The sequence below is a fragment of the Labrus mixtus genome, chromosome 10 (assembly GCF_963584025.1).
Source record: "Labrus mixtus chromosome 10, fLabMix1.1, whole genome shotgun sequence".
Taxonomy (NCBI): Eukaryota; Metazoa; Chordata; class Actinopteri; order Labriformes; family Labridae; genus Labrus; species Labrus mixtus.
The window spans coordinates 5,654,074-5,674,598 of record NC_083621.1 but is presented as its reverse complement, the minus strand read 5'-3'; the positions used below and the strand labels follow the sequence as shown (position 1 = coordinate 5,674,598).

The 20,525-nt window shown below is 41.8% G+C and overlaps 1 protein-coding gene across 1 annotated transcript in view; it reads right to left on the bottom strand.

Annotated features, from left to right (window-relative positions):
- Window positions 1–9,008: 9,008 nt before the first annotated feature.
- Window positions 9,009–20,525, bottom strand: part of fat4 (FAT atypical cadherin 4) — a 120,162-nt gene continuing 108,645 nt past the window's right edge. Inside the window, exons 13-17 of the mRNA XM_061047708.1 lie at window positions 19,048–19,227; window positions 18,448–18,572; window positions 16,354–16,568; window positions 14,025–14,286; window positions 9,009–12,213 (exon numbers count right to left, since the gene is read on the bottom strand). Coding sequence (XP_060903691.1) covers window positions 10,304–12,213; window positions 14,025–14,286; window positions 16,354–16,568; window positions 18,448–18,572; window positions 19,048–19,227 — 2,692 coding nt within the window. The 3' untranslated portion in view covers window positions 9,009–10,303. The remainder of the gene's footprint in view (window positions 12,214–14,024; window positions 14,287–16,353; window positions 16,569–18,447; window positions 18,573–19,047; window positions 19,228–20,525) is intronic.

Genomic DNA, 20,525 nt, shown 5'->3' with positions numbered 1-20,525 from the left:
GAGGCCTTAGGCAGCATGAGGTTGATAGTCACCTTATAAGAAATTATAAGAATACAAATATTAGTGCTCATAAGTTCTAACAAAACATTCAGACTCGAAAGGTTAAACTTGAGAGACACACACACACACAGTGGTATGATGCATGATGACATTGAAAGTTGTTTTGTTTACAATAAAAAAAAAGAAAAGGCCTGTGGGTATTTTTAACAAAAAGCTGATTCCCTGCTCTCTGCTGCTGCTGCTGCTTGTTCCTGTGCTCTGATCCTCTCAGTTTCATTCATCTTTATTGTCCCTGTGGGGGAGATTCTCCTTGTAGCCAGATGCATAAAAGCATAAAACACAAATACACGAGGCATAATGCATTGACTCCAGAGTCATAAATTGCTTTATTCATCATCCAACAAGCAGCTTTAAAGTAAAAAAAAAAAGAAGCTTTTACAATGTCCTTCTAACTACCTTGTAAAAAAACTAAAAAAACAAATCCATCAAAAAGTTACAAACAACATCAGCAGGCACAAAGCTAAGCTTATCCAATAGGAAGCTGTTATGTGTGGAGGAGCTACACATTTTGTTTGTGTCTAACTGGTTTAAACTATTTCTTTTAATGTGAGGTAACCCTGCACTGTGTTGCACATGTGCACAAAAAAAAACGTTTTTCTGCTGCTGATGGATTGTGATTGTGGCTTGGACCGAACACCGAAAGCCTCCCTCAGTTCATCAAGGATGTTTGTTTTTGCTGAAGTAAGTTCTTGGCAGCAGAACATGCATTGTTTTCAGCTCTCAGTAATTTTCTCTCCAACTCAGCACAATTAAAGAAAAATGCTACCGTCCTGACCAAATCTGTGGGTCATGACCCTCGGTCAGGCGACGATAAGTTGCAGCAATCACCGAAGAAATGTGTCTTGTCCCGGGTGGAAATATTTTGAGTTTATTTGAACTCTTCATCAGAGATGACGCACATCAATCTACATTATCACTTCAATGTTAATGTGCTGGAGACAATAAATGAGCTCATTCTCCTCTGCAAGCAGCTAATAACAAATCATTTATTGATACAAATCTTCAATAAGAGCTACAACAAATCATGTAGAAACATCACTATCACTATCATTGTATGCACAAAGAGAGCAAGAGGCAGGGCCGCCCAAAGCAATAGTTGGGCCCCTGAAAGGCCCAGTGAAAGGGCCCTTCCATATCTGGTTTGGTTTATCGATGTACAGGAGACCACGGCGACTGAAACCAAGCAGATCATGTTGGAGTTAAGAGCTGAGAAATATTGAGCAGCGGTTGATCATACCGGCTTGTAGCGTTCTTCCTTCAGCAGAATTAAAAAAAAAAGGCAGCAATACTGGAAATGTTGTAAATGCAGGAAACACAATGCTATCTAGCGGTTCAATTACAGGACATGTGGTTGCGTCATTTTGATGCACTGAGGTTCAATGGGCCCGCCCAGAACATGAACATCACAAGAAAAAAAAACACTTTACATTTTGAAACAGGCTTAAATGTATTGAAACAACAATGAATAGAATTTTTTTTTTTTTTTTGCTTTAATAGTGGGTTTGACATGACCCGTCAAGTTACCAAAGGTCATGTTTGGCTTCTGTCCATTGATGTTAGTGTCATCGCCATTTCCTGTTTTATTTTGTACTTCCCCTCGTCTCTGTCTATAAGATCCTGCTGCTCGGCTGTGTCTGAAAACACACACTCATTCCCTCCCCCCTTCTCACTATACAGTGAGTTATATGTGGACTTTATAGTTCACTCACTCAGCAGAATAAAAAAAACATTTTGGACACTACTCACTCACCGCTGACAGCGCAACTAAAATATGCAGCCAAACGACGGCCGAGGATAAATAATAACTGTCATCATCATTAGGCCAAAGTACGGCTACCAGCTGCACAGGGGGGGGGGGTCCATTGAGGTTCGCAAAAACATTGTCCATCCTAAATTTAAGCAATGATAACCAACATTTTCTTTAGAGCTAAATACAAAACATTACCAGTTAAAGGGAAGTCCTATTAAAGATCATGTTTATCATAATTTAAGTTTCAGAATTGCTTTTCTGAAGAATTCAGTTTCATTCCCCTGTGAAAATAATCAAGAAGTTGATTACAGTTGATGAACTGCAATAAATTATCCACTTCAACAATCCAATCTTAACTAATCATCATTACGATATCTTGTTCTGCCATCATCAGTTTTATAAGGATCATAATGACGCTACTTAAAGCTTTATGTTTTATTGCAAAGCTTGGAGTTTGGAATTAAGTTTTCTACATTGTAAAAAAAAATATCTGTTTTATTTTGTTAGTTAAACTGCAGCCGAGTTTATTAAATTGGCTGTAAAGTAACAGAAACAGTAAACATTAAGTTGGCCAGTCCACCCTCATCAGGGACATTTCTGTGTGTGTGTGTGTGTGTGTGTGTGTGTGTGTGTGTGTGTGTGTGTGTGTGTGTGTGTGTGTGAGAATTTTTTGGTTTGGCCCTGTCTGTGTTGGTTGTCATTTTTTTTTTTTTTTTTTTATGTGAGCGACATATTACGAGAGACTCTCAGCAAACCCCTCCAGAAGATGGTGACTTGGAGTTTTCCTCGGACTGAACTGCAGTGTGACTAAAGAAAATAAAAAAAGTTTACACACTTACACAGCACAAGGAGCAACATTTGCATCTGTTTACATTCACTTGGTTAAATAAATACAACACTAAGGGTTCTATAAGCAGAAAAACTGAACTAAAAAAAGCCTATAAGGAAATGCTTGACACTTTAGCTACTGTTTACGGTGAGAAGGCAGACTCAGAGGGCAGAACAAACACCTAGCTGTGGGAGTGTCACCCACCTGGGGGAGGGGCTACTGCCCTTTGTGATGTCATGGAGAGAAAATCTCCAAACGGCCTGTTTGAGCACACATTTTCTGAAAAGTGGAGCAGGCAGAAGACGGAGAGGATGGACTTTTCTCATCATTGGAGGGTATGTAGACGGAGTAGGGACACATGTTAGTTTTGGAAAAACATAGTAAAGTGTATTTTGCATAATAAGTGACCTCAACTGTTAGAGCAGCTTTACGTTTTTGCTGCGACACATTAACACAATAAAATCTTATTAAATCAGATCTTGAAGTTCACCTTCCACTGATGTAAGCTGTCAACAAATTAAAGTTCTTAAAATGAGTGTTTTTGTCTTTAAAATGATCCCACCGTGTCTCATTGTATACCAGGCCTGCGTAAACAAGGCCGACATCTGCTGTGTCAGAGTGAAAAGAAACCGTTGGGACCGGCTGGGAGAGAACTCTCTTTCCCCACGGAGTGACGGCTCAACACTCAGTAGGTTCACTGGCTCTTAAGTCAGCATCATCATCTCCCCTAGAATTAGAAAACAAAACAAAACTCTGAAATCGCTGAGGCAGCAGAATGTCACACATGGGGATCAGGAACAGATGTGTTGCCTCTGCCTCTGACGGAGCGACTCCCTGACAGCACGACGACACTCGAGCCAGGGGTCTCATGACGGAGATGTTGTCTGTTTAGCATCCATCATACACTCCCATAAATGTTCCCAAGCTGGTGGCAACCAGAGCCGCTCTTAATCCCAACCCCCCTCCATGCTGGAGTGGAAAAACCACAGAGATTTAGAGGTGAAGAGGAAGAACAGCTCTACTTCCAAAGATGGGACAGCCATCGTCCTCCTAGAACAAACAAACACACACACACGCACACACACACACACACACACACACACACACACACACACACACACACACACACACACACACACACACACACACACACACACACACACACACACACACACACACACACACACACACACACACTAGGAGGGGACTATAGGTCGATACTTCACAAGTGTGGCCTTGTATTTCTGGTCATTTTAAAAATACAAAAAAGTAATACCACATTTACTTGTGGTGTCTTTAACCATAATATTACTTCAAATGTGTGTTTTTTCACACACACACACACACACACACACACACACACACACATCTATCTTTCTCTTTCATTTCACAGCAGCTCTGAATCTCTGGAGCTTTCATGTGTGTTGAAAGGCATCGTCTGGCTGCAGTACACACGGCATTAAAGAACACTTATCGAAGGCGAGCCATGCAGCTTTAATGCAGATGTGAAAACGGAGAGAGCAGCACCAAAGACGGGCTGATAATTTACAGGGCGTCAATGTTGTTTCACATGTAAGCCCTCAGGATGAACCGGCGATTCGTCCATCAGGCTGCTAGAGCCAAATGAAGACGCTGCTAATGAGGGGAAGCACACTGAGTGGTCTGCTGGGAGCTGTGTGGATGCAGGTATCGAGTGGAAAGAAGGTGAAGGGTGTGAATACTGTAACCTCTGACTTACAACAACCATGAGATCAGTCTTTTTGTTTTGGATTCATTGAGTGCTACAAGGTCTACAGGAGCATTAACAATGACCTGGAGAATGGCTTTGTTAAAAACACAGGTCCAAGTTGACGCTAGAAATAGTCTATACAGTTACCTACTGTGGGTTACCATATGTATTATTGTAAGGTTGATTTGAATAACTCCTAATGTCAAATTAAGTATAATTAGAGAGGAGGCTTCTGTTTGTTTAAATAAACCACGATATGATTGAACATGATCGAGTTAAACAAGTTACACTGATGATAAAATATCTTATCAATCTTAACTTGAGGCACCATGCAGTAACGGTTTTCAGTTTATCATTTTGACATATAAATGGTTGAGTATGTAATGTCAAATATAAAAATATGGTCATCTAAAGTCTGCAGCTGAAGACCGTGCAGTAAGTCATTATTTTAACAAGCACTGATTCATGGTTATTAATGCTGACAGCCATAAAGTACTGACGTAATTGAGAATTAAAATGTATAATTATTTTTTTATGAAATATACCGCCGATAAAAAAATATCTGAGAGAAAATTGATTCTGAACGCTGCTCCACAAAAACTCAAATCAAAGTGTGTTTGTCTAAATTCTTTCTTCATTAAGACATATTCATATTCATCTGACAAATCCAGAATACAAACAGATTGTTGTTGTGTTTATAACAGTTTTATATGGTTTCATACCACATACAGTGTATTATCGCTCCAGCGGGCTCCCGAGGCTCATCAACAGCAGCCGCCATGTTGGAAATGCTGTTTCAGCTTAACTTTCAGTCAACCAAACGACAGGCGGAGAGCTGGAGCTGAGGCGGGTTTTAAACCTCCTGACAAACCTTTACGCTGCGCCCGCCTGTCAATCATGTCAGCTACGCGCCTAACTAAGGATAACACGTATTGTTCACCATGCAACGTACAATATCTGGTAAAAGTTCTAGGTTACAATAATCAAATCAGTGTCTATACTCTAAAAAGAGCACACGTCTTTGAAGAGATTAGCTGACTCTATATTTGAAACGTATAAAGTGTTCCAAAGTTCACTCCCTATGCCTTTGTTACACACTCTCACAGTAAAGTTTAAAGTCATCTAACATTTAATTGATGACAGTAAAAGTGTTGTTGTTCCAGCATTGAATGTGTTTTTAATTATGAGTCATTTAAGTCAAGCTTCGGGAGGTGCTGGAGCTGCATGAGGACACTGGGGCTCCGAATAATCAATCTTTATAAACAAGCCTTTGGGAGGATTTTTGAGGGCGGAGCTCTCTGTTTTCATGGAAGTCGATCGCAGCTCAGTGCCACATCCTCTTGTAAATACTGGGGAAACTGTTAAGTCAACATGGAAATCAGCTTAATGGCTGTTATGTTTTGATGACATCTGTGGATTCAAGAAGAGGAGAGGGGGGAAAAAAAAGACTGTGTAGGAGCTCCATGGGAAAACGAAGGACGGCTCTTTCACACCTTGCAAAACACATTAAGGCTGGCTCGTTGGAAAGCAGTCTGCTCCCATCTGAACTCTGCAACTTCAGGGTTTTACAGAGCAAACACGTGATAATAGGATTACTTTGCTGCAAAGTGAGAGCCACAAGTATGCGGTTGTAGCGTGTTTTGAGACATTGCTTAACAGAAATAGCTCACTGCTCCAAAAAGCAGCACCCATATAAATTCAAATCAACAAAAATGACATATGTTGTACGTCACAGAGGGCCATGTCCTGAAACAAAACATGTCACATTCAGCGAGTGAGAGTCACTTTCTCCTGAGGTATGACATGAAAAACGTAAAGGAACCAGGCAGAGGAGAACATCTGCCTTTATATCAACGCTGTGTCTAGTTCCACAAAAGAACATACTGGAGAACAGAAAAAGTGATGCAGCAGTTTATGTCAGGAAAACGACAAAGTGGGACACAGGTGCAGACCCAGGGGTGTCTTAAAGTTATCCAAGAAGGATAACCACAAAAATCGCAAACGATAGATTGAAGGGGGGGTAGGGAACAATGAAATAGTATAGAGCCAAAACACCCTTCTAACTAATGCACCGAAAAGTATTAACTAAACCACTGCTGCTGACTCAAAACTAAATTGTCCGGGAGACCCAGAAACAATTCATGAAAGTAAAGACTGCCAGGGAGGCCTTAAAACTCAACACAAAAGAATGGGGTATATCAACTACCCAGCACCCCAAGTTATTTTAGCAATAGACACAAATGCACAGAAACTTATTTGTTTGTGTTTATGAACACACAGACAACAAGAGACACCACAGGGAGAAGCGCTCACTACCGCTGAAGGTGAGCTAATGAGTCAGCACAGAGTATAAATAAGCTTCCCACACCTGGCTTTAATCAAGGCCAATCAGCCACAAACACACCTGACTCTGCACTAAGGTGATTCAGTCACCAACCCCAGTGAGAGGTCAGAGAGTGTGTCCTTACAGTTTAACTACGTACAAGGAGATCACACTGGTGAGTCCATATAGTTGTGCACCGATCACCAACCCATCCAACTTGCTCTCAGGGAATTGTTCTTGATTATATCCTGCTGCGTTCACACATCAGTTTACTCAGATTTAACACGGTTATTCTACTAGGGGGGCCGGCAGGAGAATCATTTGGCTGTTTGCGTTCACACCCTGACAACGTCAAGAGTTTCTCAGGAGTTTTATGAATGGCAGCTTTCTTTATTTCATTTTTTTTTTACATACTTTACTTGTTTTAACAGTTATTGAAAGGCATAGAATCACACACATGCACAAACAGGCCCTGTGGACATTACTGGAGAGATGCCAGAGCGGGACTTCTTCTTCTGATACACTCAAGGGCACCTCGGCCATGCTCGGGAAGTGCCCTGGCAACTCTCCAGCTACCAGACCAACTTCCATATCTTGGTTCACATCGGGACTTGAACCGGTGACCCTCAAGTTCCCAACCCAAGTCCCTAAGAACCGCCGCCCCAACTTCTTAAAGAACTTGAATCAGTTCTTCTGTTTCCAGCGTCCTAATTTACCAAAGTATCTTTTCTTCAGCTTTAGTTAAGACTGCATACTTCCACAATCTCTACTATTAACAAAAAAAGATCACTTGTGCTTGTTGAAATAGCACCTGCATCTATTTGGGTTGATCAGAAAAGCATAAGTTGTCAGGGCACTGTCCTATAATGGAGCATGCATGGTTTGTGCGTTATATATACACTGCAATTAATCCTTGCACACATCATGAGCTCCTCTGCCATTCGCTGAAGTCCAGCAGCCATCTGGACAATATCCAAGAACAGCACTTGTGGAAAAAAAATGACCCCCTCCCCCCATCTCCCTTCCCCCAAGAAAATCAGGAAGACAGATTCATGTCAGTCCTCATGAGTGTTTTACATCTTAGTGTATTGTAGAACAATGTGCCCTTTGTGTATACAGGCCTCACCTATATGGAGGAGGACGGGGGGGGGGGTTGCTCCTGAAGTGGCCTCTGCCTGATGTCTTTCAGACCCTGCCATGTCACACCAGGCGAGGTGCTGCGCAGGTTTATTTGAATCCATCTCCTATTTACCACCCACACCTTCATTACCATTGTGAGTGTTTTTATCTCAGCGTCACAGTGGAGCGGCCTTCCCAAAGAGGCTTCGGTCAACAGAGCTCTCTGCAGGATCGAGTAATTTACCCAGAGTCAGGCTGTCACTCTTCGCCGGGGTTCACGGCTCCCTGCGTTTTCTCTCGTGGCCTCTCTCCCCTCGATGACTGAGAAGATAAGCATGTTGCATACCCAATCCCTGAACTATGATTAAAAAAAAGAGGTTCTGCTCAATAAGCCAGATGTAAATAATTGTTGAAAGCAATATAAGACGCAGCGTTTTGGAGTCAGCTTGATGTTTTGCTTGGCTGTAAGAGAGGTGGCTCAGTTTCATTGAGGTCCTGAAATGCCTCTTTTGAAATATTTTGCTCAGACTTAGTTTTATTTAAAGACTCAACAGAGCGAGCTTTGAATCCAGAACACCTTACCATCCATATGATTAAGAATGGGAGCTAATCTCTGCTTACATGCACTCACATAGAAGTGTATATGATAGTACTTCTTCCCTGTGGATACAGATAATGAACCCAGGCTGCCTGCTTGGAGCAGTATGGCCTCCGTACAAATGGGCATGACCTGATTGACTCAGAGCCTCGGTCCCATGATTTCTAAGAATTTTGTGCAGGGCCAAAATATAGTAAAACAGAAGTTTAAATAGTTCACTTTAAATTGAAATGATAAAACTTTGAAATGTGTGATTGGAAAACGTTGGTTTATTAAAACTATGTTAGCTTTGCTTTATTCAACACTCTGTTGTAATTTGCTAAAGCAATATAATACTTTTCATAATTCCACTTTTCTTTGCTGCACTTAAAAAGTAGCTGCTATTGTCATAAAATATTGCTGGTAAGGCTACTATCTTGGAAAGTAAGAAACAGGTACTTAATTTGTTGGGTTAATAAATGAAGGTAATGGATTGGATGGATTGACAGACGCACTACCTGATACCTGATTTTTTTGGCAGTAAGCAGTCCTTGAAGTTGGTTTTGGACAACTCTGATCCAAACTAGTGTGATGCCACTGCAGGAGAGAAAAGTATCTGAATCAGCTTTTAAATAAATACTTTTTTTATTCTGTTATTGGCTTTTTACAAGTACAAAGCATACAGCATGTTATAGTTTTATCAAAAGTGGAAAATACTGATGTTACATTTGTAACAAATGTAAAAAATAAGTCTTCAATCTTACTTTCCCCGAAAGTAAGAACATACATTTCAGCATATGAAAATATCCATAAAAACACAGTTTAAGTAATTTAAGTTAATAAACAGTACAAAAATGTAGAAACCATACATGACAAAATAATGGACGAAGACACCAACAACAAATGACTCCATGATTTATCATGAATTAAAAAAATGTACACAAGTTCAAAGTGTTTTAGTTGGGTTCCATCCTTAGTATAATCAACATCATCACCATTGTAGTTGCCCGAGAAATGCTTGGCTGGTCAGAAATTGCAATTTTTGTGACAAATAACACTATTCCGCCAAAAACGTACTCTACTACTGAACCCAGGCCAGAAAAACAGAAGAGGAGGAAATGTCCTCCCCCGTACTGAGATCCTCAAATGTCTGTAAGGCAGGGGGACTTGATTAATCCTCACTCTTGGAGAGTTTAGCCAGTCTTCTGTGAGAAAACACACCAAAGTAGATAGACAGAGAAAAAAAGGGATCATAACTAGGTGGGGTCTACTATACCGTGCAAAGAAAATGCTGCCCTTACTCTCACACTGAGGGCTGTGTCCTGTCACCTACAGGTGCACTCAGATCAAACACACATGCTTCCTTTTAAGTAAATAAAAAATTGACCCCTAAAAAGACAAGCGACCAGGAGTTTCCTTTTTGCTCCACGGCTCGTTGGAATTCTCTTCCTGTGAGTGTTAATACTATCTGCCGTCTCATCTCTCAGCTGTGAAGTTGTATAAGTTTTGGGAAAGGAGAGGCAATATTGGTAATAAAAAGCAGAAATGTTTGATCAAGATAAAGTCAAAGGAGCTTTGCAGTCACTAAATGGAATTCAGACATGGATTACCTATTTCTATATTTTTGAGCCATATGCTGTCAATGGATACGCCGTAATGAGGCCACAGAGAGATGAATGCACAATTGTACAGTTGAGGTTGGACATGGAAAAGACTGGTAAACTATTCCAAGTTGGCTAAATATGTCGTCGTACAGGTGCCATTTTTCTGCCTTACTGCATTGAAAGTCGTCATGTAATTTGAATAATGTAAAAAAACATGTAGTCCAATGTTCTCTTCAAATATACAGTATTCCTTCTTTTTTTTAATGAAATTGGAGAACATCACCATATTCTACAACTTTGTAATAAATAGTCTCATACATATTGCTCAGCTTCTCCTTCGTTAAGAATGGTCACCGAGCCATCTCCACTGTTCATTTCAATGTCTTTTGCTGCCGCATTCTCCGGAAGCAAGGCTAAGTCCTTGAACACGTCAACATAATGTCCAAAGCCAGGGCCCCAGTTCAACAGATTGTCCCAGTTGAAGCCCCCGGCTTGCTGGCCCATCTTGTGGGGCAGGGTGTAGTGCTGGTCAGTAGGGGGCATCTGGGGAATGCCAGGCCCACCTTCTGCCCTCCGGCTCGAGTACCTCCTCTGCTTGAGCCTCCCGCCATAATCCTCATCGTCAGCGTCTGACTCGTTGACTTGGGACAGCTTGGGAACTCTAGAGCTGTAAGATACCGGCTTCTCCCGGTCATACTCCATCTCCGAGCAGGTGAAGGAGTCATGTGAGTCACTTTCTGAAGAGGACTCTGGGGCAGGGATGCCATCGGCAGGATTGCGAACCCTGGACAGCGGCCTACGGCAGTCCTCTTCCGAGCTAGAGCGCCCGTGATCGGCGCTGCAGATGCTGGGATTGCGCGGGCGTGGAGTGTTCAGCCGCTCCACTTCCTCGATGGACAGCCCCACCGGAGGCCCCGTCTCCAGGGGGATCTGCTCGATTGGCTGCTTGAGTCGACTTCCGGGCCTTGAGGTGTGGCCGTGGCTGGCCATGGTCTGCGGACTCTTGCTGCGCCTCCCCAGCCGGGTGGCGTAGTTGAACATGGGCGGAGGCTGGCACATGTCGTTGTGCAGGTCCAGTGGGCTGCCCTCACGACGAGCCAGGTTGAGTTCTCTTGTTGGGGTGTTTCTGTAAAAGGAGGAGGGTTTGTTGAACGGGGCTGGGGAGTGTCTGGAAAGAGGGTTTGGGGTGGGGCAGGCTGAGTGAGAGTGGCTAAGGGGAGTGGACCTCAGTGCTTGTGTGTACTGAGGCTGGTAGGTGTAGCTCGTGGCTCCAAGGGGAAGCGGGGACTGCCTAGCGAAGCCCAGCGGGCTGTGTCTCTGGATGGAGAACTTGGGTGTGTGGCTGCGGAATTGCTTGTAGTGTTGAATGATGTCTGCATCTGAAGGGGCGATACTGCTTGCATTGTCTATGTCATAGTGTTCAATATCTGCCTCCGGGCCATTACAGGGGGCACACGGAGCACTGGGGACGGTCTCATTATTGTGGGGAATGTCTGTTTCATCATAGATCAGGTATGGGTTCTCCCTCTCAATGATGTCTGGTTTGGGGTTTCCTTCTGGTTGTTTCCGTACCGTCATATCATCACCGTATGGAGGGATGTTATCAGGGTCATCAAAGGCAACATTTTCACTACCCTTCTTCTTTTTCTTCTTCTTCTTCTCCTTGGGTTTCTTCTCCTTGGGTTCTTTTGGCACTTTGGTTTTGTTGCGGTCCTTGCAGTGGTTGCACAGGATCAGACTGAGCACCACCAAGGCGAGGACAGTGGCGCAGCTGCCAACAATAGCGGGTACCGCCCAGATTGGGAGGACCATTGTCTCTGCAGTTGGGCTGGGGCTGCAGACATACCCACCATTGTTGGCTGTCTTACAGACAGTATCCTGGGGGCACTGGACTCCAAGACAGGCCACCAAGGTCTCACAAGTGTTTCCTGTGTAGAACTCAGAGCAGACGCAGGTGAAACCTGATCGTGGGTCTGGCACACAGCTTCCATGGTTCTGGCAGGGATTAGAGGCGCAATCACCGGGTGGGACACACTGGTATGTGTACCACTGGTTGACACACATCAAGCCTTCCCAGCATGGGCTACTCTCGCACAGGTTGGGACCCCTGCATCCAATCTTGACTGACGAACTGGTCTTTGTTAGAGTGACAAGGTTGTGTTCTCCAGTAAACGGCAGGTTCTCCCCGTTGTATTTCACGAAGGCCAAACAGCCATCGAAACCTGTAAATGAACAACAGAGAAAACGTGTTCAAATAAAATGAAACAGTCATTAGCTGCAAACAAGGACACTAACAGTGGCCTGGAGGAAAATAATTTATGAAACCACCAGAGTGATGGCTTTTCAGAATGTCTGCCTTGGCTGGATCGCTTCCTTGTGAATAACAGGAACTAGGATAATCAGAGCTAAGAGGAATTTTGTTTGGATGGGTAATTGGTTCAATCTTAGGACAACATTAAAAAAAGTCAAATTCCTTGTGGAAAGAACATCCTTGAAAACATAATATTTTAAAAATGGGTTGAATATAACTCTGGCCAATATGACAGATATATGAAATATTTTCGAACAGAGAGTCCATGGTCTGAGACATTATAGCTTCAAGACATACATCTGTGTTGGATGAATGTCTCTGTGTCTAATTCAATCTTTTGCTTCGTGTGTTGCCTAACAGCACTGCCTCACCGAGGTAAATAGATTTTTATTGAATTTATCCCTGTGCAGATGAAATCCATTCATGTCTTTTCATTAGCTCTTGAAAAAAAAGGGAGTAAGCAACAGAAAAGACTCCTCTGATACATATTCAAAAAAAAGAGTTGGTTAACAGGCAGCCTGCCACAGATCTGCATGCTCTGAATATATGCTTGTTTTTTCAAATGAATGCTCTGGTTAAAAAAAGGTCAGCAAATCCTTCCTATTGCTCATTTTTACCATATTAGTCCATAGTATTAGGTCAGATTTCTTCCTCCCTTGAAAGTCTTTAATTTACTACATTACCTCCCCTTGGACACCCTCTCTTTCACCTTTTCCAAACCCTTCCTAACTCAAACTGTGGACAGGAGTTTCTGTGATTTAAGTTTAAGCCAAGGAGAGGGGCCATGAAAATGAGAGGAAAACACCAAGAGCCCTTAGAGGAGTCCGCTCCAAGACGAAGTCAGATTATATCAATATTAGTTATCTTGTACATAAACGATACTCTGATAAAGAAACATTTATTCAACAGCAGTAAATTCATATCAGGAAAATCTCAGTAGAAACAGACTACAGGCCAGTTTCACAGAGTCCTCTTGGATGGCCACCAAATATGGTCAGCAGACTTGCACAGCAGACTATTAATTTGTTTTGGGGGAAAAAAAGTTTGTACTGGATTTATAAGGGCTCACAAGCTCACAAACACTCTGTTAAACACATGTACAGGACAGTATGTGCACGTGCACACACTTATAGAGTGTAGAGTTTTCCGTAACATGTAACTTACAGTGGGTAAAGAGTGGGTGAGTGTCTTGGTCAATCGCCAGCTTTTGCAAACTTTAGCACATGTGTTTGACACAGCACATAAATACACATGCACATGCACACATTTGTGTAAAAATAGTGCACATTCAACAAGAGTTTGACCAAGATAGCGCGCTCTTTTAGGGCGTTATCCATACTGATATTTCAAGACTTTGAACATGTCAAATTTGCTTCTCATAATATTTAAAAGCAAAACGGTGTATTCCATAAAATGTTGTCTTTGGAGGTTAGAAAAAGCCTTTAAGAAAGTATTTGGGTCTCAAAAATAATTAGATCATCGAAACCCAGCAGCTAGCAGTTCCTATAAGAATCCAAAAAAATTCCTCCAACAAACATGTATAAAATGTCGCACATTCTACCTTTAAGTTGTGGTTAAAAATGTTCTTTCACTTGGACACAAGACTAAATGTAAAGTTTTTAGCATCTAATTGGAACAGAAAAATCTGATCTAATGACAGAGAGTCTGATTCCTCCCAACCAAAACAAAACAGAAAGTCATAAATGCAGTTTGGAGTCTCACCTGCTGCAGTTTTCTGCTGAGCAGGTCCAGGTGGAATCCCTCCGAGGGAAAAGGTTAAAACGCTGAGTCCTCCAAAGTCCTGGGTGGCATGCTGGATGACTTTTGGGTGGCTGCCGTCCACCTGGAGCACGGTGGCTGAGCTGTTTTTGACCAGCTGCAACGTGTGCCACTGGCCGTCTGACAAAACTGCCTCTCCAATGGTCCGCTCCACCTTCCCGCCAACGCCAGCATCTGAGACGTAGTGGATGTTGCCGTTCCTCAGCTGAAAGAGGAAGAAAGATGGAGGTTTAATTGGAGGGTAACACACACTGTGCTCAGAGTGAGTTGGAAAAAGAATGAAAACAGACAGAAAAACAGTTGATAACACATATATTATGATTGCATTGATAAATTGAAATCTTAGTTCATTCCAGCAAATATTTGGTCAAAGGTCAAGGATCCAACGCGGTGACATATTTTGGGAATCATTTACAGATTAGTGGTTTTTCATTGGGTTACTGAATCACAGCACACTGAAACTATATTTTCTAAACTGCATACTGCTTCTTGTTAATGCCAAAAGATGTGCAAAACCAACGCACTGATGATGTATGTGTGATTAATACAACATATATCTTTATCATATGTCTGAGTGTACAAACGTCCATGGCAATTAATCCAAAAGTGAAGTGAGTACAGTTAGTAAGAAGTCTATCAACATTATCCAGGACACCATGCATCACAAATTAGTTGACAGACCGGATAAGATCCCTGATAAACTGTCCAATCCATGATGGATGCTGTTGTAATTCTTGATATCAAGCATGTGATAAATTAGGGTTGCTGAAGGGAGTTGCATTAAGTTGGGTTAAAAAATGAAGTTTTTCAGACTTACGCAGTGATTTATCATTTCAGCATCAATCATGAGCCCTGAGAGAGGAAGACTTCCCTCTCTCTGTTTTACACAAAATTACCAACACTATGCTTTTTTTTTTTTTTTTTTCAGAAATCCAAAACTCTTGGTCAGAACTTGAAAACAAAAAGTGCAGCTTCAAGCTCATAAATCTTTCTCCCGCCGGGACACGCTACAGTAAATCATGTTCTCAGGACTTGTGTTTGAGGCTTATGTTATTCAACCAGATGATGATCAGAAAGCTTGCTGACAACAAAATACAGAGAAAACACCATCATTCAAAACGCCCACTTGTGAAGGATCTTTTCCAGATTAAAAGAGGACAGAGTGTGTCTTTTAAAAGAAATTAATCATGCTCACTTTGGCATGGACAGCAAATTTTGCGGCTTACACCGTGCATGGTAATCTCATATTTGTACTCCCCACTTCGATGGAAAAGTAATCCCCGCTCCCCTCCCTTTTTCAAAGACCTCAAAAGTCAGCAATGATAAGTGGCTTCCGGAAGAATTGATTTAAAATAGGAGAAGCGGAAAGTCGACCCAGCCAAAGAACACAGAGCGCTCTAAACCTGGAAAACCAATCATGAAGTTTATCTATTAAACATCTTGTGTTTTTTTAACATCTCAGTATATAGAGTTCTGATTCTCAACATATGTACAGCATGTATTCCCCTGCTGCTCTCCTTTTTTTTTTTCCGAGTGTCAGGGTACTTATGATACTTTGTGAGACTGTGATGGTGCTTCGATGAGCACCAGGAGCTGCTCGGAGCCGGAAAACAAAATCACAGGGGAGAAGGACTGACACCAAAGTAAGGAAGCCCGCCCCCTCCCCTCGAAAGGCTTCTGTCTTTTGCCAGGCCGTCGTTGTAAATAAGAATCTGTTATTAATGACCTCCCTGGTTAAATAAAGGGAAAAAAAAAAAAAGGAAGGGCTGTTGGTGTTGAGGGTGGAGAGGGGTCTAAATGGAAAATTTGAAGAGGATAAATGAGCGCTCAAGCTTCTTTAGGCAGCTGGCAAGGATCAGACAGAAAAAGAGGGTGCTGAACAGGATGAGAGAAGAAAAAGAAGGTGGCTGAGAAAGACTCATGTAGTTCGACTGAAGGTGAGTGTGTGAGTGGTGACATTGACGTTTACATTGAAACATACATCTTTCCCTCCGTACATCCTGACATATTCATATTTGTTCATATTTGTTCATATTTGTAAATATTGTTTATATTTTCAATTACCTGCGCTTGAACATAGCTTATTACTTATACTACTTCATTATTGCTTTCACTTGGTACTTATGCTTATTATATTGTTATACTATTTTTATTTTATTTTATATTGTGAATTTGTACTTCCTACTGATTTTTGGTGTTATGAGCAACTGTAGCAAACACATTTCCCCCTGGGATTAATAAAGTATTTCTGATTCTGAGTCTGATAACGTACCTTAACAGTGGTGTAGTTGCTGCTCTCCTGCACATGCAGCAGGGTGCCGCTCTTGCTGCGCGTCCTGAACTTGATCTCCAAGCTGCTGGGGCTGACGGGTTCAGAGGCGCCCTGCAGCGACTGTCTCAGAAGGATGTCACGTTTGGGGCCCTGCTTCATCGAGTAGTCCAGACGACCGGTACCGTCCAGGGACAGGGCGGTGTCTGCGGTCATATCTGTGGAGAACGATGCAGAATATGGTCAGAACTTTGAGAATTCACATTATTCACAGGCGCCTGTAAAACTTTTATTTCCACTGGGAAACTGGCAAACACTCAGGGATTAAATTATTTTCCTAATCCCACTGCCATAACCGCAAATTGGTTCTTAGTTTCTCACTAGTTGTCACAAATACCTTAGCATAAGTAAAGATGAATCTAAGTGCCCTTCAGAAAATACCACAATAATGACTTTCAATTAATAGTAAGGGTATAATTATCTATACTTTCACATGTTTGGTGAAGCAATACAAATGATAAATAATAATTAAAACTGATAACATTTTCAACAAACCTTGTACAGTCTCATCTAACAGACCATTAACAATGTTGTTTCCACCTTAAAGTTGGATTAAAACTCAGTTAAAAGAAACACGTTTTATTATAGGTATCACTGTAAAATGGTAAATTAGGGGAATTACTGTAGTAATTAAATTAAAAAAAAATTGTATAATGACTGCACACATAAAAGTATATTTTGTGTTTGTGCAGTTTTCTCCTTTCCTTTACTGGAAGGTCTAATGACTCAGCATAGAGACTGTGTTTAGGAAGATGCATCACTGTCGCAAAATCCGTTTAGTTCAATCCGTGTTTCAGTAATTCACCAGAGGTCAACTTTGTCCTTGCACATTAGTCACACTGTGTTGAACTTCAGTGAACTTTGTGTGAATCTTTACTTTCAAACTAAACAAAACAAGTTAGGTGACCCTAAAGGAGACTAAGAGAGCGTTTCAAAATCTATCGTAGCTCATCAGCTTCGTTGTACTTAACATGGTAAAAAGTTCTGCTCTGTTGGAGCGAACGTTGATGCAACGAGGAGGCATGACTTGTTAACCGCTTAGAGATGGAGGTTCATGTTACAAATCTGTCTTTGAAACTCCATCCAGCCATCTGAGAAGTCATTACAATAATCCAGCTTCCAGCAGCCACTATTTAGACAGAACACGAGGAAAACATTTGATACACCACCAGCGAACAACATTTTAAAAATGTATGAAATACTTAAGACTATAGCAAAGATGGCCGCCCCTTACCTTACGATGATAAATGAAATCTTGTGTCATTGTGGTAACAAAGCTAGTACTAACTATACAAGCTGTCAAACCAACATCAAAGTTTATACCTCAGTTACGAACAGTACTGGCACCATTATTTTGGATCAGTGAAAACTTTTTTTAGATTTAAACTTTTAGACCAATATGGATTAAAAGAAAAAACTAAATGTTTTGATTGAATGCTGCTAGCCGCTTAAGGATTTGTGTTTCATATAATCACACTACTTCTGTCAGGTTGTTTCTTCTCTTCTCTCTCTCTCTCATTTTTTTGTATTATGTGGTATTTTTCTCTTCTCTGAAAAAGCACATGACTCTGAGAAAGTTTTCTCTGTTTGTATTAAAAAGAGCTTTTTAGTGATTCTTGCCATGAAACAAACCCGCAGCTTTTCCACAAAAATCAAACCAAATGACAGAGAACAGTCCAGAGTGGCACTTCCAGACTTCTCAAGCCATGGTCTCAGTCGTTCCCAGGAAGAATATAACAGTCTGAATAAATATGGCAATGGTTATTGGTACAGTTGCTCAACACACTGGAGCACCTTTTACAGTAGCTGTTGGCCTCAAAGGTCTCTTAGTTTTCTAATGTTGAGTCTGAGCTTTTATACAATGAAACACACAAAAGCTTTGAAGTGAAGCTCATGATGCAGTGATGTGGCCTACATTAAAGCTGCATGCTGCAGTTCAATGACTCATGAGGGAAGAATCATAAATAGTCATGATAGAATATTCCTAAGTTAGTGCAGACTCAGCGATAAAAGCACATTTCAGAAACCTGAACTCACATTTCTCACAGAATTTGCCAGTGAAGCCTTCGACGCACTGGCACTGCTGCCAGGACCAGTGGTCCAAACAGGTTCCCCCGTGTCTGCAGGGGTTGGCGGTGCAGGCTCCTTCCAGTCTCGGACATCTACAGACACACAAATCAACAATCAGACGGTCAGTTTGACAAGTCAGCTGCACAGTTGGCAGCCAGAAAGGGGGGGGGGGGTCTGCAAAAAGAAACTCGGAGGGGGCGGATGAGCTATGATTTGTTCTCCTCAAACTTTAATACAAAAAAAAACAATAAAGAACCCCAAGAGAATTAGCATATTAAAAGATCTGTCCACGCCTCACTATTCACAAGCACAGTGGAGAAGAAGAAAAAAAAGATCCTTTCGGAATTCTGCAATTGGTTTCCTCCATCGAAAAAATCTGTATTCAAAGAAAAACATCTTTTTATAATGTCTCTAGAGGGTTTGTGAAGTGTGAACAGATGTCCCACAGCGAGAGTCGACGAGGTTAGAGAAGACGGACAGATGGGAAGAAGAGGCAGATGATGGGAAGAGGGTGAAAGCGGGAGAAACGGAGGGCGCAGGAGGGGTTTCAGGTTGAGTTGTGCAGACCTGTCAAGGATGCCACGCGATGCCAGCGCCTGACTGGGCTCCAGCGGGCGGCCGTTGACGGCGAACTCCATGATGCAGCCGACAAAGTCGTGGGTGGCGACCTGACCGCGGCGATGAAGGACGGCTTCTATTGACCTGACGCCCCCCACTGAGAGCCTGTTGGGCTGCACGTCCAGGATCCTGCACACACACACACACACACACACAAATGAGCAGGAATGCACACAGAAAGAATAGTACATCCTCACAGAAATTTGAAAGCTTACAAAAATGCATTGAAGAAATAAGTGGTATGCACACACACACACACACACACACACACACACACACACATTTACTACAACTGCAGGTCAACACGTTTCACAAAATGGTCCTGAGACCCTTACAGAATCAACCTCCTGCAGACCTATGTGGCCCTTCCTCATGTTCCAAATCTTTCCCTTTCTAATTCTATTCTTTCCGTCTTACACACACACACACACACACACACACACACACAAGCACACACACACACACACACATAAAAAACACATGTTTTGGCCCCCACAAGGCCTGGCTCAGAGCTGTCTCTGTGTAAAGTCAACGATCATCCAGTAATTTATCGAGGGTTTACATCATCTCGTGTTAACAACAGACGACCTCATTCTAACTTTGAGTAATTTTTTGTGTTATCATTGCCTAAAAATGTGTGAGAATCACTTGTTGAGCAATTCACTTCCTTTCTGAAACTTTGACAGTCAGGACGGCGAAACAAAATGCTGAACTGAAATACAAAAGCTGAGACTATCCAAGAGGCTGTGCCAGAATTGTAGTTTTTTTTTTCTCTGTATAGAACAGTACAAGGTCAATTTTATTCTTAATTTCATTTTAGAAGTTTTGGCTATATCTGTAAAGCTCACAGGGCACACAATTAACATCTGAAGTTCAGGAAAACTTAAACAGGTCGAAAAATTGAAGAAAGATGTACTCTGTCCAAAATATGCCAATAAAGTAAAGTATGGACAACCAGAGTGACAAAATTAAAGTTTAAAAATCTTCGGTTGACCATCATTCAGTAGACTTTTTTAAGGTTATCTGAAGAGATCTACCACATTTTTAAGATCAATTTTGGGCTTTCCTGGATTTATTTTGAAAGGACTTGAGAAGGAAACCAGAGAGAAAAAAATGGGGAATGACATGTAGGAGAGGACCCGTTTATAGGACGATAGCCTGCGTACATGTGTCGCACAAACTAACCGCTGGGCCACCTGTCGCCCCTGTTTAGCTTCTTCTTTTTTTTCAGAGGTTTACATGACTAAACACCAGGCTAAGTTGTCATTTAAAAATGAAGACAGCTGGTTTTTGCGTCTACATAATGTAAAAGGTAAAACAGCAAAGTAGTCAGTGAAGATATTAAATCCAGGCGCAGAAGAAAAAAAAAACGACTGCCTCTGTTTGATTTCCATCCTTTCAACAGGCATGAGAAACTTCATTACGCA